Here is a 22,981-nt window from a genome sequence, read left to right on the forward strand (position 1 = left end):
CACACCCCCATGGTAACCTACACTGCAACACAACTCTGGGGTTTACTCCTTTCTGTGACCACCAGACTCGGGGGCGCCTCTCTGGGCCTCGATGCCACCTGAGCGACAGGCCCTTCGGGGGAACTAATCCTCCTGCGACCCTGTGCGCCAGGGAGCAGAGCTGGATGCTCACCCCCAAGCTCTGTGCTAAGTATTGGGGTGCACGGAGGCCCAATATCTAGGTCTGGCGTTCAAGTGGAAACAGCACACATGTAAGAGAAGACACGTGGGCCTCCCTGGTGGCGCAAGGTGTTAAGTCTCAGCACAGTGAAGTTACCAGCAACCATTGCAGCGAGAGTTTGAGCCCCAGCCAGGGAGCTACCCACATGGCACAGCAGACCTCTCCTGTCTCCCCCGCTGCTCCCCTCAGCAGTGCTTTCAGTCCTTCTGCCTGTTCTGCTCCCTACTCTGTCTCTGGTGAATCCCCTCACCCTCCCTCCTCCACACACAGACACCTCTGGCCTGTACACTAGTTCTTGGACTCATAAATAAAATTAAAAAAAATAAGGGGGGGGTGGGAAACACGTGCCATGACTAGAGAGGCCACATGGGCCAGAGATGGTAGGTAGCGCCCCTAGGACTGGGGGGCACGGGACAGGGCGGCGGTTGAGGCCCCTTGCCTCCCGTTCCCATTTTCCTAGCTTGGGAAAAGTAGTAATCGCAGTCCCCTCCCTGTGAGAAGCAAACAGGGTGCAGACTGGGGCCTGGCTCTGCCTGGCACACAGCCAACGCCACCTGATAAGCTGGTGTCTCTGGGGTCCTGGGTGATGGCAGGGTAGGGTCCTGGGGCAGGTGGCTCTCGGAGCCGCAGGGTGGGGCGGGCGGCAGGCGGGGGAGAGCAGCTCAGATGTGAGGGCAAGTGAGAGATGCATCCAGGAGCCACAACCAGGCGGCTGGGCCGGGTGGAAGAGCTGGGGTGCAGCCACCAAGCTGCCCAGGACAAAGGGGAAAGGAGGAGGAGCCGGGCCCCTTTGAGGGAGCATTTCCAGAGGTGAATTCAGCCAGAAGACACGGGATGGCTTGGCAACAGGAGACTGGCAGGGGAGAGACGAAGCAGAAGACACCGGCCAGGAGGCGTCACAGCCTTGGCCAAGGCCAGAGGAGCGGGCGGGCCCAGAGGCGTGTGTGACCAGGGCCTGCTACACTCCACAGTGACGCAGGGGTCTGGGATGACTCCAGCTCTGTTCCTGGTGATCTGAGCTCACCAACAGCTGCGGGGGTCCTACAGAGGGGCAGGGTCTAAATGGCCATTCCTGTCTTAGGTGCTATCGTGAGCATCGGTGCAGACAGGCTTCACGCGACCGGCCGTTTGGGATGCGTCAGTGGACGGGCGTCTTAACACAGCCACACATCCAGTGCGCCGAGCAGTGAGAAATCTAGAAAGTAGATTTACTCTCCAGGGGAAACGTGCAGAGCAAGCGCGACAGGGCAGGCACTGTGCTTCGGGACACAGGTGGACGGGGTGAAGGGTCTCCAAGGAGCGAGGGGCGAGGGGGTGCATCTCCGGTGCTTCAAGCACCAGTGGGGACAGGTTCCCAGGCCTAGACCACACTAGACCACGGAGGGCGCCAGAGCCAGGGCTAAACCCCGAGGCCCTTGGACAGGCCCCTGGAGTGCAGGGACAGAGAGAGGCGGGGGCCCCTCTGCTGCTGTGTGCTGATGCATCTGGAACGGTGGCCGCATGGACACACACGAAGGTGACATTACGGAGGAGGGCGCCGTGTCTTACTCTCAGGTGGACGCAGCTGTTCCCCTAGGCCGTCATCGGGAGAGCGTCAGTCACAGAAGTAGGGGTGGCAACCCGCGCAGGAGCAGGTGCTTGGACTGTCATGAGGGGCGTTGTGGTGAGCCCACCGTGGGGTGTAAACATGGCTCACATGTGATCCCAGGAACACAGGGAAGACCCTGAACTTCCCTGAACCTCAGTTTCCTGAGTATTGAAACTCCTGCCCTGCCTGCCCCCTCGCAAGATTGTGCCAAGGGGTACGTGTGAGAATAGCTGTGTTCCTTCCATGCCTGAGTGTCCGTGGCCAGCTCTGCCCGCTGCTTCCTGGCGGTGCTGAGCTCATCACAGACAGTTCATGCCCCAACTTCCTCTGAAGGCCCCCGAGGAAGGTGTGAGCCAGAGACTGTGCTCCAGAAGCAAGAGCTTGGCCCTAGAGGGGCGCTGGGCAAGGTGAGGGCTGATGCGAGCACAATTCTTCGCTGCTTTCCAGGGTGAAGGAGTGCCAGGTGTGGACAGGGGCACGCACCTGGCAGGTGCTTCCCTCTATAAGCCAGTGCTCACCTGCTACGGCAGACAGAGTTTCCAGACATGGCCCCATGAACCCGTGCTCTGGTCCCTGGCACTGGTGACCCCCGTGGTGGTGACGGGCCACAGGCCCTGTGACTGGAGGCAGGGAGAGTACTTAGAGGGCCTCGAGCGAATCACACAAACCCTGAAAAGCAGAGCTCTTCTTCTGACTGGTGGTGAAGGGAAAGTTGGAAAAATCCAAAGCTCAAGAAGAAATCGGAGCAAACGTTGCTGTCTGAGGACTACGAGAAAGAAGCGATGGCCTCGGAGCTGAGAACCAGCAAGGAATTGGGGACCTCACTGCTGCAGCCACAAACACCTGACATTAATAGGAGTGAGTTTGGAAGAGGACTCCGACCCCTGCTCAGAGCCCCCTGACCTGCACAACTGGAAGGCCATACGTGCGTGCTGTCTGAAGCCACGGCACTTGTGGAAATGTGTTATAGCGGCAACAGGAAGCGCATGCTCACCAGGGCTCACTCCTGCACATGCTCTGTGCCGCTGCCCTGCTCCTCTCCTGCTCAGTCCACTCACGAGCATTGGGAGTGTGTGCAAAACCCTCAGTTGGGGTGCTGGCATGAATTAATAGACCCCTGGCTTGATAGCTGCCCCGTCGGGTGCTGGTCACCATGTACTAGGCTCTCCCTTAGCACTGTCCATCAGGGAGCCTCTTGCTCCTCACCACAAAGCTCAGAGGCATCTATGCCATCATGTGTGTAGATCAGGAACGGGCAGACCAGAAGGACTGAATTACTTGCCCGAGGTCGCACAGTTCCTAAGGGGCAGTGGGTGCAACCTCGGGGGCAAAGGGCAGATTTGGGGCCTCTGTGCATCCCCCACCCAGGCCATAGTAACATACAGTCATGGCTTCGGCCAAGGCGTAACCAGTGCAGCTGAGCTTACAAAAAGAAAGGAACTCCCTTCTGCTGGAAGGTGTGTGTGTGCGTGTGTGTGTGTGCGTGTGTGTGTGACAGGGAACAGTCAGGACCGACTCCCTTCACCCCGGCTGCCGTACCTGCCGGCGAGGTGCTCCAGCTTGAAGATGTGCACGGTCTCCGTGTTGCTCGAGGCGCAGAGGAACTGCGAGTCCATGCTGAACACCAGCGAGCTGATGGTCACGTACCTAGAAGCACAGTCGTGCGGGGGTGTGACCCAGGGGCGAGGGTCGCCACTGCGAGTTCAGAATCCACTTTCTCAGCCGATGGGAGGACCCCGAAGAGCCTGGTGTCCTAAGATCCTTCCACCCTCGTGCTAGTCCTGATGGGAACTTGGGGAGTCAAAGGCCGAGAAGCCGGGTACTGCCCCTCCTGGGCCCCAACGCCACTGCACACCCACGGCGGCAGCCCCAGACCATCACCCCCACGCTGCCCTTTCTCTCCACGCAGGGACGGGAAATCACATCTGCACTGTGGCCCCTCACTCCTGTCTCCTTTGCCAGCCCCTCATGGACACATCAAGGAAGGCCTCTCGCTGCCAGGCGAGGAGGAGGAGGGTTGGGGGTGAAGGGGGAGGGGCCGTGCACTAGGGTACAGGATTCTGGGGGCTTTGCAGGGGGGTGTAGGGTGGTAACATACCTCAGAGGAGGTGTGAACCTACATCCCTGAATCATACACAATAAAAAATGGCCAGATTCCCATCAAAGCAGCGCCCACGCTCCCAGGTGGCTAAGCGCTAAGCGTGGCCCCTAAGTCCACTGGGCGGCCAGTGAGAGGGGCATGGACTGCCCTCCGACCTCGCCCCAGTGGCTGCCTGCGTCCACTGCCCACATCCACTGGTACTTTACCAAGGGCCTCAGGGGAACACAGACCTTGTCATTCCTCTCCGAAACTCACAGAGCTTTTGCCCTTCAGGTACAGAGAACACCCGGATGACCGTGCCCTGGAATGGAAAGCAAGCGCTCGCTGAGAATGGCCCTGGGGGTGTGTGAGCTGGACGCACGGGTTTTGAGCTTCTGCTCTGAGCAGGAAGCGCCAAGTGCCGAGCACAGGGCCGTCACTGGCGGTATCTACGCCGTGTACGTGGTCCCTGGAACGTGTCTGCAGCGCTCGGGTCTTCCTGCCCCCACCCTAGACCAGGGCCAGCTTATCTCATGGCATTAGGAATTAACCCGGTCACCTTTACTGATTGCTGCAGCAGAGGAGCTCAATGAAGAGCAAAGCTGCTTTGCTTGCGCCAGGCTCATGTGGAGAGTGTGTTCCCCCCACTCCGCCTGCTTCCTGGATGGTGGTTTTGTGCAGAGGGTGGCGTGTCCTGCAGGGCGGCTGCAGGAGCGCTGGGTTCACACACGCATCCTCCGGACGCCACGATGCGCCGGGGCCAGAAACTCTCCCTTCGGAGAGGGTGGCCCATGGGAAGGCCTGTGCTCTGGGCACCCCCATCTCACCCACCGATTCCCTCCCGGGCACCTGAGCGGGCAGGGGGACACTCACTTTCTTGGAGGCGCTGGCGAGTTTGGAGCCAGCGGCGTTGAAGGTGATGGCGGCCAGCGTCCCCTCATGGGCAGCGATCGTGCACACCATTTTCTGATAGTGAAAGGGACAAGCGATAGTGGCCTGGTGAGGGAGCCGGACTTCCTCTCTCTCCTCGCCCTGAGACTCTGCCTGTCGCTGGGTCCCCACCCCCTCCACCCGACGAGTTTCTGGTGGGTGTGGGCTCTGCTCCAGGAGCCTCTGCGCTTCTCTCCCTTTTCTGCCAGCTGTACTAATGTGGCGTGACGCTGTGGAGGGTCCCCTGGGGTGTACACCTCAGGGGGCCCCCCACTGCAGTCCTTCCAGGCTCAGCAGGGGACAGGAATTGTGGAACAGCTGCGCCCCACAACATGGTGCAGCACCCCGCATTCGGTCCAACAACTAGGCCCCCAGGTTTGCACTGAGCTGCAGGTGCCTGACTTGGCCTGGGTTGCTTCTGGGCTCGCTGACTGATGGCGACGAAGGCAGAACAAGGTGCCTCAGTGTTGCTTCCACCGCCACCCCCCACCCCCACCTCACTGCCAGGGCGCCTGCTGGTCACACTGACCAGCCACTGACCACACAGTCAGACAGGTGGGTGGGGTCAAGGTCAACTTACCAGGGAGTGGCCATCGTAAAGCACAATCTCGCCTGTGGTCAGGCTGCCGGGGTAGGCTACGTAAGAATTGGAATGGTTGATAGAGAGGGCGCACAGACCTGCCAAAGAACAAACAGCAGGTGAAAAGCCGGGGGACCCCCCGGGGCAGAACTCGCCTGGAAGGGCATCTGGGAACAGTACAGCTGCAGCGCCACCTACTGGCGAGTGAGGAGCGGCCACGGGGCGCCCTCCTTTTAGAGGCTGTGGGGACAGAGGACTCCGCCAAGGGGCCCACAGGAGGCGGCACTGGTGGTGGCTGCTCCACATTTTACCCCAGGGGTCTGAACCACCTGTATCTCTCCCAGTTCCATCACTCTCTAGGGTTATGGATCCACTTAGACCTGAAATAAATCTCCCCGCTGTGAAAGGTCAGTGTGTGCTGGGTTTCCTGCAGGTGATTAAGTAAGAGCTGGCCGGCCGGGGCACACTGGAGAGCAGGGTGTGGGGTGTGTGTGTGTGTTGGGGGAGAGCAGCCAAATTTAAATCTCATTTCTGAGCCTAACAGAGGACACTGAGGACTCAATTTGCAGTTAAGATGGCACGTCTGCCATTGAAACAGACCAAAGGAAGAAGATGCTTTAGACGGAAGATGCTTTGACAAAATCCTGGAAGAATGAACAGCCAATCTAATCACTGGAACTACATACACCAATTTTATTTACAGGGAGACTTAAGGGGAGGCAAATCCTAATAGCATTGAAGTGAAGGATTTTCACAAGTGTGGTCTAGATCAGTAAAGGTGTGTGTGGTAGAGGTGAAGTCAAAGAATTTCAGAACCAAAAGCATAACCAGAAGCACAATGTTCAGATAGGGTGTGACCAGTATCCTTAAAAAAAAGGGGGGGCCTCCCCTGGTGGCGCAGCGGTTGAGCGCTGGACTGCGAAGCTGCCACAGCCTCTGCAGCACAGGTTCGATCCCCGGCCACCGGCGAGGGTCCCACATGGCGCGCAGACCTCTCCTGCCGCCCGCTGCTCCCCTCAGCAGTGTACTTTGGTCCTTCTGCCTGCTCTGCTCCCCGCTCTGGCTCTGGTGAATCCTCTCACCCTCCCGCGCTTCTGACTGTACCCAGTGCTTGTATGAATAAATAAATAAATCTTTTTTTTAAAAAAAAAAGGATGACTGACATCTTTGTTACAAGCGGGCATGTCGAATGGGTTTCTTATAAAAGTATAAGCAAAACTTTACATCAGGCTAAAATGTGCCTTACCTAATTCACCGGGGGGAAGAGCAGATGGAAAAAAATATAAAACACTGAGAATGGGAAGCAAGATCCACCCTCTGCTGTGGCCTTGCTGACGACACAGCCATGTCTGTGCTGTCACTTGCCACCCAGGAGGAAGGTGGCCGGGTCCCACCTGAGTGTGCCCACACCCTGCAGCTTCCTGCCTGTACAAGGTCACTCCTGCACTGGCTCACACCTCCCCAGTTTTGCTCTGGGAACCCCAATTCGCTGTCTCATCTGGACTCTTTGCAATCCAGGTACAGCCAGGCAGGCAGAAGGCATTCTGGTTCCATGAAACTGCGGAAGAACGTCCCTCAGGAGGCCAGGCTGGCCCACAGGGACCATTAGCAGAGAAGATGTGAGGACACAAGGTGGCAACTGCGGAATGACTTGCGTAAAGACCAGAGTCAGGATCTCACACACGTGGCAGGTGAGTGCTGAAGGTTCTGAGCACCTAGGTTTAAAGAAAGCAGTGCTAATCGAAACCGCTGTGAGATGTCACTTTGCACCCACCAGGGTGGCCAGAATGAAAAAGACAGATAATTGGAGCCCACCTGCGCCGCTGCGGGGAAGGGACCAGGTGTGGAGTGGTGCTTTGGGATACGGCCTGGCATTTCCTTGAGAGCTTAACAGAATTACCAGAAATCCCGCTCCTAGGCACATACCCAAGAGAAACAACACCACAGAGGCATCGAAGCTTGCATATGAATGTTCACAGCTACATTATCTGTAAGTCAAAAGGAAGAAGCAGCCCAAATGTCTATCAAATCATGACTGGCTAAATAAAAGTGGGCTTTTATGTATTTTGCTTATTAGACGAGAAGAAACGGCGTGTGGACACCACGGCGTGAGCTGTGAAAGGACGCTGCTAAGCTGAAGAAGCTTGTCCCAGAAGATCACATACTGCGTGTGTTTCACTTACAGGAAAGGCCCAGAATAGAGACAGAAAGTGGATTACGGCTGCCTGGGGCTGGGGGGTAGGGGGATGGCTAAGAGGTAGGGGACTTCCTTTTGGGTGATGAAAACATGCTACAATTGAAGGTGGTGATGGCTAGTTATACAACTCCTTGAATATAGTATAAAAGCTACTGAATTGTGCACTTTAAGTGGGTGAATTAATTGTACGGCATGTGGACTATAAAGCCGTTAGCAGAAACCAAGGCACCAAGCCTTCGTTTCCCTGCTTCCGCCCTGTGAGAGTAGCAGGGCCCAGCTTTGTGGCAGGTGAGGTCTCTGGGCAGAAGACTGGGACAAATGCTTCCAGTTACCCTTGGGAGTTTTGTATCAAAATGTAAATATCTCAAGGAGGGAGACAGGCTCCAACTGCCTCAGCTAAGGCTGGACTTTCTGTTCCTAATGGAGAGAGATGAGACTAGTGTGCAGGGACAGGGCAGGCCCAAGCTGACCCACTCATCTGATGGGGTCACCTCTGGGTTTGCACCAACCCATCTGGACTTAGCCAAGGGATCCTGCACACTGATTCCTGCAGACTAAAGGGGGCCCTAAATGTTTTCCTTTGATTTCCTATGGAAATCAAAACAGAAAATCTCAACAAATCTAACTGGTGATAAGAAAGCCTCTTTAGGGCCTCCCCTGGTGGCACAGGCGGTTGAGCGCAGCACTATGAAGCTGTCCGCAGCCTCTGCAGTGCCGGTTCAATCCCCTACGGCCTCGGAGCAAACCACATGGCGAGCAGACCTCTCCTGTCTCGCCCGCTGCTCCCCTCAGCAGTGTGTTTCAGTCAGTCTGCCTGTTCTACTCCCCACTCTGTCTCTGGTGCATCCTCTCACTCTCCTCACATCTGACCTGTACCCCAGCTCTTGTATGTATGAATAAATAAATCTTTAAAAAAAAAAGAAAAAAAGAAAGCATCTTTATTTCTTGTGAAGCCTCCTCCAGGTTTCGATATTACCATATTGCACGTCAAGCTCAGCTTTTCTGGGCTCGAATGCGCTTTTTATATAATATTATAGAATAATATAAATTATAGTGTCAAGAAGTTGTAGAGCCCAGAAAATATAATGAAAGAGAAGATACTATGTGAGCCCACTTATATCAGGCAGAGTAGCCAAATTTAAAAAGAGAGGGGGAAAAAAAATCTCCCATCATTCTAAAACCCAGAACTTTTCACTATCCGCAACATGTAAGCAATATTTGCTTCCATGATTTTTCTATGTAGGAGTTAGGTTTTGGGGTTGGGTTTAAGCTTGACACACATTCTCATGAATCATGTCAGCTATAGTTTCACTGCAATCCTTTGGCTGTGATTCTTTTACAGCTGGAAAAGAAAGGGCTGCTATTAGTTCAAAACCTGTGGCATCATCGACTGAAATTAGAAAGGAGTCCTGTAATTCCAGATCCTTTGCATCTTGCTATTAACACGTCAAGCTGAGAGCAAGTTAACCGTGATGTATGAAGTGTGGTTCCCTCTGGGTTGATAACTATCTCAGGATCTACTTTCCAGTTTTCAAAAATAGAAGTCTCTGTACATGCAAATGCTGGAAGCTACTACAGATGAGAGCCAGACACACCCCACGGGCAGCCCCGTTCCAGAGAGAGCACTCCCCGGGGACTGCTGCTGTGTGGGGAGACTGCTCCTCCCTCTCCAAGGGGGTGAGCTCCCTGGCACACCGATGCCTGCAGCTGTAGAACTTGCATGGAGATTTCCGCCCTCAGCTGCTCGGTGCAGAGACCACTGGGCTAGCAGGAAATTAACTTCGAGACCTGTCTGGCCAAACCCGTCAAAGGAAACAGCCTGAAATCTCTGACACGACAGGAATGGGCAGGACATAAACGCAGACAAAAGGAAGGAAATTTCCAGCTGCATGAGATGCTGAGCTCAAAGCAGTGAAGGAAACTTTGCGTTATAATTTAGCTGCAGGTCACCAGGCCAACAGACATTGAGAATGTGTGTGCCCCAGGTGCCTGTCTCCCCCGTGAGCCCATCGTGGATTCAGAAAGCCAAGAGCCGGTGTCCGGCGTCTATTTTCATTCTGGAAGCAAATGAGAATGAGAACAAAGAGGAGAGCCCAGGCCTCCGAGGACTTCATGCCCATGGTCTGGGGAGCTCGGTGTCACTGAGGGTGCTTGAGTGAGGTGCTGGTGGAGTCATGGGGAGGGGGGCAGTTTCAGCTGTATGAGGCTGCCCTCGGGGCTGGTGAGTGACCATCACCTGGACAGTGGACATGGCTGTGCACACACACTACGCCCCCAACCAGTCCCACCAGTGATAACCCGTGGCGTGAAAACTATCATTTCTCTTTCACTAGGAAAAACAGGAGCTCAGGGGAAGTGAAGAGGATCATGCACCATTTGAGGACTGAAGGGGGCTTGGGCTGTCTCCCCTGAGAGTGGTTTGGTCTTTCAGAAGCGAATGTTCCACGTACCCAAGTCCACTCGAGCTTTTTGTCCAAGACAGAGAAAGCCCCTCTGCTGCTTCTCATTTCTCTTGAGGTAAGAATTACTGCCTTTACAAATAACACACGTTCTCGCTCACATAAAACACTTTTAAACCCTCTCTTCTCTCTGTTTAAATTGGGAGGCAACACATGAGTTTTCTGAGCTAAGAAAAACAGCTCTATTTGCTAAAATTAAGAGTAGCTGGAGAGAAGCTTTGCTTGCAGAGGGGGGCAGGCACGGCGCCAGGGCCGGCAGCACCACCCTGCCTGAGCAGCCTCGTGTGACCGTGGGCACGAGGGCCCCCTGCTGGCGAGGGTGCTACCACCTACAGCTCTTTAACGCACCACTCTCTATTGATATTTTGTGAAATAAGCTTTAGAGTCTCCACTCCCAGGCTTTGTTCTCTGAAGGTTTTCATCCTGGCTGAATTTTTAAATATGGAAGTCAACAGCCAAGGGCCTTCTCTATCGCAGGGGTCAAGAGAAGGAAAGGAGGCAGAGGGGATATTCACTGCGCGGCAGACGTAAGCAGGTCACTTTGATGGCCGCTACCTCATTCCATTCTCAGCTGGCCCCGTGACATGGGCATTGTTACCCTATTTGACAGAAAAGGAACTGATGTACCAAGTGTCTAGGTGACTTGGTGAAAGGTTAAAGATTTATACGATCTGAAAAGAAACCAGAGCATGACTCTAGGTAACTTGGCTTGGGCCAACCAGATCTTGAAATTCACTGAGAGTCAAAAATTAGTTATCGCCAGGGAACTGAAGCAGACACGAAACTGGAATATCACCTGAAATATTAACCTGAATCATCAGATGCCCAATTACCTGAGCGTGAGGACCATTCAGCCCACCGCCCAAGGGAGGACTTCCTTCTCTTTCATGTCTAGCTCAATGAATTCATAAAACGTCATCATACGGGTACTTCATTCTAACAAATCCAAAGTATTCCTGTTCATAAACAGGGAGTGTGTAAACAGTGTTACTCCTTGAGAACTAGGTCAAGCCCAACGGCTCAGCACATCGCCCAAGTGGAGCGATTGCTTTGGATGTACTAAAGCACATCCTAATGTTCTGACGGTCTCTCTCCTAGCTCTGTGGACACGCCAACTCAAAACCTGCTTCGAATGATCACTTACTCTGTGCTGAACGAACACAATCTCAGCTGCAAGGAATCTTCCACGTGTCCACCTTCCATGCCTCGACATGTTTGCCAAGAATGGGTCCCCGGAGAAGGGGGGGCCACACAGCCCACCCCAGCACAGCCTAATATTATTCAATCCCAGCTTCACGGTGCAAAGACAAACCTCTGAGATGTACCACGCACAGACAACACTGTTTCGGGTTTTCACTTCAGATGGAAACACAGCCCGTGAAGGGAGCTCCTGGGATGGGATTTGGAGGGTAAGTACCGGTTGCATTTTGGGCTCACCTGTTGGGTTTGCAGGGACCTCCAGGATGGTCTTGAGCAGCTTCATGTCTTTGATGTTGTGGATGTAGATAGACTCCTCCAGGCACACCAGCAGCCTCTGCAATCACACACACGCGTCACCTGCCACCGCCGCCTCGAGGAGGGATGGGGTGGGGGGTGTCGTGGAAAGCACGTGTCTGCCAGAGAGCCCTAACTTGATTCTAAGCCTAAGGGGAGGGGGAATTTTGAGGATCAGTTTAGAGATTATGCTTCGGTTTGCGCACAGGTATGCAACACCCAGACATCATTATCCACCTGCATGGAAGCATTAAGATACAGATCTTAAGAAATTTCATTTATAAATTGAGATTTGGGGTGCATGTCTCCCTCTTCTGAGACCAGGAATTCCTGAACACTTCCTGATCAGACATTTGGCATTTAAGACAATTTTGGGTAAATTTTCGGGTTTTATTTCATCTGACAGGCTCCCTTTCGATGTTCATAACAAGGGTCTCCCTCTTGGACGGATCTGGGTTTCTCTGCCCCCTCTGTGACATCTGGTCTGGTTTGACCCCCTCCCAGCTTTAACTTCTCTCCACTCCAGCCCTAGGAGGGGAAACAGAGATGTCCTCAGCCATCACAAGAGCACACGGTTCCTGAGCCTGGAGCCCCTCGAGGCCCCCTGGTGCTCAGCTCCTCCCCGGGGCCCAGGCTTAGCGCCTCTTCCCAGCAGCTCTGCTCTCTACCAAGTGAAAAGGGGGTCAATTTAGTGTTGGGTGTGGAAAGGCAGAGGCGCTCAGCTCAGTGCGAGTGCAGGTGCTGGGTGCTGGGGAGGGGCTGCTGGGAAGGGGCGTTGGTCCCACAGCTCCTCACTCTGAGCCTTTACGTACGAGCCCTGCACTTGCCTGACTCCAGACCAGTGGTTCTCAGACTAGCTCCTGAGCACCTGGGGGCAGGACCTGGGATCTCCCTGCAGATTCTGGTTGGGGGCCAGGGCGGGGGATGGGCAGAGGGCATCTTTCACCAAGTACGCAGGTGATCCTGCAGTACCAGATCCCTTTGATCCTAAGGAACAACATTTGGAAACTCTTCAAATACAACAAAAAACCCAACAGGCTCTCCTCCTGGGAAAAGTCTGCTCTTTTTTCTTCCCAATAAGACTCCTCGCACTCAGAAAATGGAGACTGCCCCTGTAACCCCGCAGAAAGATAAAAGTGAAACATCTTTCTCGATTTTAATGAAGACTCCTTGGCCACAGGTCTGGAGCCAGGTGTTGAGGTGTAAAAATATTCTAACAGGGTCTGAAAATTGATGACAAATATGAGTGCTTCTCCAAGGAACGTATATCCTCTGATTTACCAGATCACTTTGCCTTTTGCCAATACTTACTCTGGCTTGGGTGAGCTTAGTCTGTGCTTCTTCACATCCTTAGGTTTCTGATACCCTCTCATGACCCCTGCCAGCCTCACATACAGTTACCGGCCCCCAACGTGTCCCTCTGGCATGTACAGCCCCTCTGGCCTCATTGCACCCTCCCACCAGCTGAAAGAGCCCATCTGCTCTGGGAGTCACTCAACCAAATTTCAGGTCATCCCCACGTTGACTTCAGGCGAGAATAAACAGGGAAGGAAACAGGCAGAAAAGGGCACGAGGAAGCCCTTCACCTTTGGGCCATGCCACATGAGAGCATGCTTCTCAGCACCACGTGCCAAGCGCGTCCTCTGACTCAGTCTCAGGAGAGCCATAAGCTTGCCTTCCCGAGCCCCTTCCCTATCTTTCTGCCTCTCAGCTACTTTTCTAGGTTTTAAACTCCTTTTATCAGTTAAAAGAAAACGTTGATAGCATCTGTCCTCATGCACCAGAGATGCAGATTATACTTTAGAGGCCTAGATTCCATCCACATGGATAAGGGCCCTCAGGACAGATGGTTAAAAGCTGTTAGCAGTGACATATCCAAATACATTTGGCTTGTTGTCTTTATTCCATAAAAAACATTTCCTTGATTAAAGACAAGGAAAGAATGAGCCTCCCTGGTGGCACAGTGTTATCAAGCTATTGCCACCTATTGTGGCATGAGTTCGATCCCTGGCCAGGGAGCTGACCCACATGGCGCAGCAGACCTCTCCTGTCTCACCCGCTGCTCCCCTCAGCAGTGTATTTCAGTAGATCTGCCTGTTCTGCTCCCCACTCTGTCTCTGGTGAATCCTCTCACCCCCTGCACCAAAACATTAAATAAATATATCTTTAAAATAAGTAAATACATAAATGCAAGGGAAGATAAACCCCAAAGAAAAATGTCACAATTATTCTTCCTTCCTATATATTTAAAGGAAAATAGGGATTTTCCTTCTTCATAAGTTCCTGCACAAATCTCTCACTTTTTCCTGTTTTTCTAAAAGGAACTGAGCTGCAGGAAGCCCCAGTGAAGCAGGGACACCAGCAAGTCTGAGTCCCACGCAGCCTCTTTGCTTCCTCCAGGGGGCGGCAGAGAGCCTGGCCCGGGAACGCCAACCTGTTGCACCCAGGGGCCACCAGGGTTGCCTAAACCAAAAGTAGTTCAGCCTCAAACTTGAATCTTTTAAGCAAAGCGAACCCCAATAATTTTTCAGCCCTGTTTCAAATCCTCTTCTTAGAAGCTATGCCAAAGGAAGAAGGGACTGTTGATCAGCTTTGCCACTCATTGCTGGGTAGTTCTAGGGGCATTAATGCTCTTTGATAGATCAGAGATGTGAACCTTAAGTTAAATGTTATATTGGGGGGTCCTCCCTGGTGGCGCAAGAGTTAAAGACACAGCGCTATCAAGCTATCAGCAGCCACTGAAGCACGAGTTCTATCCCCAGCCAGGGAGCTGACCCACGTGGCGCAGCAGACCTCTCCTGCTTCGCCTGCTGCTCCCCTCAGCAGTGTATTTCAGTCAGTCTTCCTGCTCTGCTCCCCACTCTGTCTCTGGTGAATCCTCTCACCCCCTGCACCTCTGGCTCACACCCCACCTCTTATATGCATAAATAAATAAATCTTAAAACAAATTAATAAATGTTATACTGGGGGAAGGGTGGCCTCTAAGGTTAACAGGTTCCAACACTTAAATAACCCTTTCTTGTCCCATAACAGTGGAATCTGGATTTAAAAAGGAGGTTCCATGTGCCTGGCCCAGCCTAGTGAAGAGCGCAGCTGAGAACAGAGAGAAGACTCAGGGAAGCTGGAGAAGAGACTTGGGGGACAGCCGAGGACAGACACGTGAAGAAGGGTAAGCCTGCCGCTCGGCTTTGGGCTTGCTCCGGGGACTTGGGGCACTTTGAGGAGAAACATGTACAGACACTTGGAAGAGCCGCAGGTCACAGTCCATGGGGAGGCCGACAACGGCAGCCGTGGCCTTGTGAGTACTTTGATTTTGCTCCTTTTGTCCCAGACTTGCCTGGCCCCTTCTGCTTTTCCACTGTGTCCCTTCCAGAAGGTGCCCTAGATGTGAGGCAAATTTTCAGGCCTCTGTGGCCCCACTTCAGGCCAACCCTGTTTGGTTGGGTATTTACCATAAGGGGATGAATAACTTTCGTTATTTCACTGTGAAACTGCTACCCTTTCTTCTCTCTATGCAAACTATTCTGTTAAAGTTCTTTTCATTAGAGGTTTTCCACAGTAAGCATATGCTTTGTCTTTACACAGCAGATGGAAAACCATTTAGAGCATGCAAGTTTGAGGGTCCAGGAGTACCCCTCAGTCTGTACACTAACAGTCCCATTTGCTAATGAAACTATCAGAGAGCAAGTGTGAGAGAAATTATACAAATACCATAGATTCTACTTATAGGTTCTGCTCTTTCTAGAACATTTGTCTCAACAATCTTAAAAAGACCAAGTGCCAAAAAGGAAAAAGATATCCGACGCTCATATAGTGGTTACTACTGAAGACAAAGATAAAAGGTCCTGCAATGAAGTTTGGGTGCTACCAACAGATTTCAGAGACAGCACTTAACCCAGCAGTTGTGCTTAGAGGCTTCCAAACAGAGAACTCTCAAACTGCACTGCCCTCCCCTGCCAAGAAGCTGGGTTCATTTCTCCTCACTCCTGCTGCTCCTCGCTTGAAAATCCCCTGCATCTGTTTCTCAGGCTATTTTCCACCACGCTGCTTTACATAGACTTAGGTGGATATTCAGTTAAATAGTTGATCGAGTCAAAGAAACAACCCTTTCTTCCTGATAACTTAAGAAAGCCTCAATTGCTAAAAAAAGAAAAGAAAAAAAGAATCAGCACTTAATAGTTTAAAAGAAATAAAGAAATAACAAAATACTGCTCCCAGGGAAGCAAGGGCCTCCACCTTCCTGGGAATATTTAATTGAATAGCTAGATCTGTGGGGTCACATAAAAAATCTATTTGCTTATTTATGTAACAGACACTCAGGAAGCAGATATTTGTCAAAAGTTTCTACCAGGCACTGTGTTTCCTATTGGGCCTCACAGTAGTGAACAGAACTGCCACCATCCCTGTCCTCACAGGATTTAAAATCTAAAAGTTCAAGGGAAACTCTGCTAAGATCCCAACTGCTTATTTAACAAGAGCTTATATTTTGAAGGAGAATAGACTGCATATCTGAGATAAGAATAATCCTTCAAAAAAGAAAACACGACAAGAACAAATTCTTCCAGGGTTAGCTGGGAACAAGAAAAGTGGATGCCTGACACTTGAGTCCCTGGCCCGCTGGGAGAGCCCCGGCGGACTGCAAGAGAAGGCTCAATGGCCTCCCTGGTGGTGCAAGGGGTTAAGTCTCAGCACTATGAAGCTATCACCAGCCACTGTGGCATGAGTTCAATCCCCATCCAGGGAGTTGACTCACAAGGTGCAGCAGACCTCTCCTGACTCATCCGCTGCTCCCCTCAGCAGTGTATTTCAGTAGATCTGCCTGTTCTGCTCCTCACTCTGTCTCTGGTGAATCATCTCACCCTCCGCATCTCTGGCCTAGACCCCAGTTCTTGTATGCATAAATAAAAAAAAAAAAAAAAAACTTTGAAAAAAAAAAAAAAAGAGAGAAGGTTGGATTTTACTAACTGGCTTCAGCACTAACCCAGGAGGACCAGGTTTTGTCCTCAGGAGGTTTGTTCTCGAGGCATTACCATCAGTCTGCAATGAATGCCATGGTCAAGAGCCCAATCTAGGGGGCTACTGCCCCTGCAATAGCTCAGAAGACAGTTCTAGAGCCACAGTTTGGCCCAGCCTGTACCCAGGGGGAGAGGCTCACTGAGCCAGTGGTCACTGTTCCAGAAAGAATATGGGGCAGCAGGACCAGGGAGGACACATCAGTGAAACAAGTGCTGGCATAGACTCTCTTCACAATGGCCCCTGTAACACTAGGCCTGAGAATTCAAGACCCCTTTCAAACTAGTCTGATGCAGGTGCAGGCCAGCAGCGCAAAGACGACGCATCTCCAGTGCTGCAAAGGGGACTGACTACGGATCAGAATCAATTTAAAGCTTGCTTTGGAGACACTGCTCTTGAAAGACAGTCACCTTTTTCTTTGGCTCCAATTAGCAGAAGTCTGCTCCCCTCCCCCCAAGGGATCCCCGCTCACCTGCCGGTTTAGCCTTATGGACAAGATGTTGCTGGAGTAGCTGTAGTTACAGATCTCCGTGCCCTTCTTGAAGTGATACACGTTCATCTGCCGAGGCTTGGCGTGACTGACCACAACCACCAGGCTGCTGGAGAAGAGGCGCTCCACAATGTACACATCCGGGATCTCATCTGGAGGAGGTGACACGTGTCACATGCCAGGCAGCCACTCTCTGGAGCTTGCTGACGGCGCGCCCTCCCCCAGCACACATTTACAACAACCTTTCTTTCATGGTTCCCAAGGCAGCAGTTCCCAAGCCCTTTCAAGTATCACTCACGTAGAGAAAACACCAGTGGCCAGAACGCAAAATCAGGGGGTTCCTGGCTCCCGGAAGGCACTCTGCTGGGTGAAACACCCCTCTGGGACACTGCTAGTGCTGTCAACTACATTTGGGAGTTCAGGACAATCTCAATCTACTCTCTCCCTGCGAGAGGCTTCAAAGGAGTGATCAGTGCGTGGGGGCCTCTGTTTTCAGGACTCTTGTGGGTCCGGTTGCTAAGAGGGGGACCAGGTGCAGCCTTGGAGGAGGACCAGGTAGCTAGACCTGCCCCCTCTCGACTGGACTGTGCTCTCCAGAAGCCCTTCCTGTTGAAAACAACCTGGACATCACTATTAAGACCAGGGCAGTTCGCCTGTGCTCAGGAGAAAGATGATAGGTGGAGTGTCCAGCACCTACAAACCAGGTTGAGGCCTGGAGACTTCTGAGAACATTCTTTTCACATGTTTGCCCTTCTGGTGCTTGGGAACAGCACGGGGCAGAAACAGAGGAAAACATTCACCAACATGGTATCATAAAAAGATTATCTTACAAAAAAATTAGGAGCCAGGTAGGTCGTTTATCAAACCACTTTCTTTCCAAGAAATCCAAAGACTGTGTATTGTTCGGTTATGGTTTATAATGACAGAAATTACTACTTATCCTGAGAAAACAAGAGGGCCACATTCCTAAGCTGATTTTTAAAAAATTATTCATTAGAAGTGTTTAACACCTTTGAGATGGGCTATGTAATTGGGATGATGTCACTCTATTAAAACAAAGGAAATACTCCCACGACTACATATTACCCGTATTCTATGATGCCATGATAATGGCCCCCCCAAAAAAAAACCCCTCATAAATCACCTTTTGGTTTAATGATTGTGCATGTCCCTACATAAAGAAGGGTCAACAGTATGATTTCAGACAAAGGATATCTTGATATTGAAAGAAAATGCTCCCTAAGCTTTTGCCAAATCTTACCAAGTGCTTTGTTGCAGTTTTGGAGAGCAAGTGGAGACAGTGATTTTATTTTATCTTATTTAAAGATTTATTTATTTATTTTTATATAAGAACCAGGGTACAGGCCAGATGCGCGGGAGGGTGATATGATTCACCAGAGACAGAGTGGGGAACAGAACAGGCAGATGACAGAAATACACTGCTGCGGGAAGCATCTCCATGGCCGGCGGGGATTGAACCCGCACTGAAGAGGCTGTGGACAGCCTCACAGTGTAGCACTCAACCGCCTGTACCACCAGGGAGGCCTGAGACACTGCTTTTATATGAAATCTGAAAGATACTCACACCGCATGTTTGAAGGTTTAGGGAGGGAAGGCAGATGCTCAGGAAGACCAGAGATTAAAGTCTAGGGGGAGGGCCTCCCTGGTGGCACAAGGGGTTAAACACAGCCTCTGTATCATGAGTTCGATCCCTGGCCGGCCAGGGAGTTACCCACATGGCGTGGCAGACCTCTCTGGTCTCGCTCGCTGCTCCCCTCAGCAGTGTATTTCAGTCAGTCTGCCTGCCTGCTCCCCACTCTGTCTCATCCCCCACACCTCTGGCCTGTACCCCAGCTCTTGTAAGCATAAATAAACCTTTAAAAAAAAAAAGTCTAAGGGGAGGATTTGGTGTCCCCGGGACCTCACGCACACACTTACTGCTTCCATGGACTTGGTCCAGATGCTCCACAGAACTCAGAGAAAACAGCTTATAACCGGCTTTGGTTCCAATTGCGAGGGACCTGGAAGGACAGTGACAGCGTGGGAAGGACAGGACTACACTCCGACGGCAGATCTGCCTGAAGACAGACACCTTTTGGCCCCCAGTCTCACGGGAGGAACAGGTAAATACACGTCCTCAGGTGCTTAGCTAGTCAACAGCTCCCTACTTGGGTGCTTGTCCTGTCAGGTGAGCAGACACAGCAAAAGGGGAAAAGTCAAGGCCACTCCTCATGCACCTGTGCAATGGTTAAGCCTCTGCTGGCCTTCTCTCCCGCATACTGTACCCCAGTGGCTCGTCTGCCTGGATGTACATTACACTCACTTGGGAAGTTTTTAAAAAAGTGCCGATGACTAGCTTTCTATTTCACTGGATTGCTTTTAAGGTCAGGTGGTCTGATGTGCAGCCAGGGTTGAGAAATGCGCTTTATACTGTACTCCACCAAGCAAGCATCATGGCCAACAAACCACACACCAAGAAAACATTCTGGAGCTGAGTGAGCTGGAAAAAAAATCTTGTTTCCTTCATTTTTTATTTTTCAACTGACAGATGAAGTCCGAGTGTGAACACAGGTCTCCTTAGCGTCGGGATAAAAGCAAAGAGTCGATTTTGTTTGACAGCGGGGAATGCCCACCCTGTCCCCTCCTGCTTTGTTCTCAACACCTGAGTCAGGAATTTCCTTTAGAAAATCCTCAGAATGAGCAACTGACCAGACCCCAAAGTGTGGGAGCTAGAATGGACCTTACATTGGTCCTCAGTGGACCTAAAAATTAGCCCAACTTCCTTATTCCTTAATATTCCTTAGAGAGTGAGCAAAATATCTGAAAAGGTGAGTTTCCATTTGCCACAGGGAAGCATAGATTAAAATAAACAGCTGAAAGCTAGAAACCCGGATGGCCATGCCTGTTGCCTGATGAACCTTAAAAAAGGTCACATAATTTTCCTTGGATTTTATTTCTACCCAAACGTTTGTTCTACCCTGTGACACAGGGCTAGAGACTATAATCAAGCTCTCATGGGCGTTGGTGCCCTCCGGCTGGCTGCAAGGCCCGTGTGCTGAAATCTGCATAAGGCCAGCAGAGCACTGGGTGTCCAGAACTCCAGCCCCAGTGATGACAAACACTTACCAGAAAGCAAGCCAGCAGCATCTTACAACTTCAAAATACTCTCTGCAACGATTACTGTTTCTGAACTTTCTTCACATAAACGTTCCCACATAAATATAGATGCATTCAGTTGCAAGCTGCGGTTTTCAAGCTTGCGAGTAAGGAAAAAATGTAACTAGAATCGCATGCTATTAACCAGAGTGAGCAATTTAAAGTCATTTTCAAACATTAGCCCTCCTCCTGCAGCAGAACTATAGAAAGTTCTTCTGTTCCCTGAGAAAATGGCAATGGGATTACTATTATGTTTTAAACCGCAGCTCAGTGGCCACAAACGACTCTGAATCAAGAGTCAGGAATTCAGACTAAAACCTTATTTTATCTAGAAAGCCTTTCTGTAGGAAGATAAGAGCAGCCTCACCATTTCTCATGGGCATAGTGTTTGGGACAACTACATATCACTGATCAAGTGAAAGGTGTATCCAGAGCCAAGCACAAAATAATGAGGGAAGGAGACTGGTAAGGGTTAGTTGTCTTCACAGACCTTCTTCCAGAAATACGAGAACCCAACTGAGCCTGTGCATACAGAAAAAGGCAGGAAGGCCCCTAAATGTATTTGGTAAGGGGCTGGACTTATTTTAAAATCCAGTGTCATACCCTCAATGGCTGCAAGCAAATGACTGTGAGAAAGACTTTTATTTATAGGCAAGACAGAGCTGCCCAGCAGGACCTTCATCCAAGAAAACAGAACTGACTGTAGGGACTAAGGACATTAACTTTCTAAGCACCCTACAGTTTGGAAATCACATTCCAACCCAATGACTACAGAAGCTGGGATTTATCTAAAGTTGACATCACTTAAAAAAAAAAGTAGTAAACAATTTGACCAAGCTCAATTTAGAACATTTACAACCCAAAAGCAAGCTAACCCTCCTCCTTAAACTGTGTTCAATTGAAAAGGAAAACACCCAGGCATTTCAACAGCCACCCTCTTTTGCAAAATGTTTCTTACAAAACATCAGAATTTTATTTCGATCATCATGTTTTGTAAAGTTGGGGTCCCAACTCAGGAAAACAATTCAGTGAGTCACAAACAGCATTAAAAAAAGAAAGTACTAGAGAGGAGAGCACATAAAAAAGGTCAACCCCATTTTGTGAATTGCTTTTCAGTGACATTACATGTATATATATGGGTTTTGGGCGTATGGGTTTTGTAATATGTATTTCTTGTTGGTAACTGCGGTCAAGAAAAGCTTGAAAGTCACTCATGTAACCGAGCTGTCCAGCTACCCCATTACAGTTTTGGTTTTTTTCTTTCTCCAAACAAAGGCATATTGTTTGTCATTGGCTGTTTTTAAACAGAAACACAAAGGGAGTAGCAGCCAGAGCTGCTATGTACACCACGGCCTTAATTACACCACTGGACGTTCAATATTAGCACAGCCCAGCCATGGGCCGCCAGAGCACCAGCCCCAAGCTGACTCCAAACAAGCAACACAACCAAACTGGTGCAGCAGGAAGTGGGGACCTGGGAGGCAGTCACCCCGGCCTGATGCTCGGGATGCACATTCCAAGGAGATTATTCCCTCAGGGCCCCCGCACCCCGGTGAGCGTCTAACAACTCCAAGCAAAGAGGGAGGCGAACAGGCATTTGTTTTTAAAGGACAGGAGGCTCGAGAGGTCTGAAACACAATCCAGCAGCTCCAGGCACTCTGGCCAAAGTCCAAACCCCAACAGCAAGGTGAAACATGCAAAGTCCCGGCAGAAAAGCAACAGCCCGGAGTCCACTTCCCAGAGCAGGCGGCCAGGGCCCGGCCCGGCCCCGCGCGCGGGGTGTGGACACACGGTCAGAAGAGGGGGTGCTGACCCCGGCGGGCGCAGGATGCCCTCCCCGGGGCCGGCCTGGCCGCGGGGATAGGCCGCCTCTCCGGCCGAGGCCCGGCCCAGATGCCACGTTGAGATGCTCAAGGGCAAATGGGAAAGTTGCTCCTGCACCCCCATCTTCCTGGGCCCGGCCCCCCTCCTGGGTCCGCTTGCAACTTCCCCTTCCCTCCCCACCTCCTTTGTTTTGCCACCACCCTCCCTCCCCGGCACCCCTCCCCATCGTGGACCCCGGCCCCCCTCGCGCCCCCATTCCCTGACCCTCTCCAGCCCCCCTCCGCTGACGCCCGCTGCACCCCCCGCCCCCCCTTCTGGCGCCCGCGGGCGGCGGAGGGTGGGGCGCCGGGCCCCGCGGCTGGAGGGAGGCGGGGGCCGGGGTGGCGCGCGCGGGGTGGCCCCTGGGGCCGCCGGCAGCCGCCCCGCCCAGGCCCCCCAGGGGCGCAGGCCCGCGCCCCGCTCGCGGCCAGGGGCCGGCGGGCTGCACCCCGGGGCGCCCCTTGTCGCTCCCCGCCGGGCAGGGCGGGCGCCGGGCTTACGTGCAGTCCTGGTTGAAGGAGAAGCAGGTGAGCGCCGCGTCGGGCCCGCCCGGGGGGCCGTCCGCGGCCTCGGCCTCCATCGGGGGCCCGACCCCAGGAAGCCGCCGCGCGGAGCCGGGACAGCCAGCTCAGCAGCCCGCTGGCGCCGGCCGGCCCCGCCCCCGGCCCGCCCCTCGCCCCGCCCCCGTCCCGCCCTCGCCCCGCCCCCCGAGCCAGGCCCCGCCCCGCCCGCCAGGCCCCGCCCGCCCGCCCGGCGCCGGACCTCGCGGCCCCCTGGCCAATTGGGGACGGCGGTGGGCGGGATCTCCTCGTGGGCGCCCCGCCCCCTGCCCCTGATGCGGCTCGCCATTGGGCGAGGGCGTTTGACGCACGCGCTGCTGGCCACGTGGTGGTGTTTTCATTGCCAGCTCC

The 22,981-nt window shown here is 52.4% G+C and overlaps 1 protein-coding gene across 1 annotated transcript in view; it reads right to left on the bottom strand.

Moving 5' to 3' along the window:
* Window positions 1-22,657, bottom strand: part of WIPI1 (WD repeat domain, phosphoinositide interacting 1) — a 28,398-nt gene extending 5,741 nt beyond the window's left edge. Inside the window, exons 1-8 of the mRNA XM_037494803.2 lie at window positions 22,571-22,657; window positions 18,990-19,072; window positions 17,034-17,203; window positions 11,492-11,588; window positions 5,399-5,496; window positions 4,762-4,854; window positions 4,140-4,210; window positions 3,348-3,455 (exon numbers count right to left, since the gene is read on the bottom strand). Coding sequence (XP_037350700.1) covers window positions 3,348-3,455; window positions 4,140-4,210; window positions 4,762-4,854; window positions 5,399-5,496; window positions 11,492-11,588; window positions 17,034-17,203; window positions 18,990-19,072; window positions 22,571-22,650 — 800 coding nt within the window. The 5' untranslated portion in view covers window positions 22,651-22,657. The remainder of the gene's footprint in view (window positions 1-3,347; window positions 3,456-4,139; window positions 4,211-4,761; window positions 4,855-5,398; window positions 5,497-11,491; window positions 11,589-17,033; window positions 17,204-18,989; window positions 19,073-22,570) is intronic.
* Between the last annotated feature and the right edge of the window lie 324 nt (window positions 22,658-22,981).

This window comes from Talpa occidentalis, unplaced genomic scaffold, assembly GCF_014898055.3.
Source record: "Talpa occidentalis isolate TD23 unplaced genomic scaffold, MPIMG_talOcc4v2.1 talOcc4.7, whole genome shotgun sequence".
Classification (NCBI taxonomy): domain Eukaryota; kingdom Metazoa; phylum Chordata; class Mammalia; order Eulipotyphla; family Talpidae; genus Talpa; species Talpa occidentalis.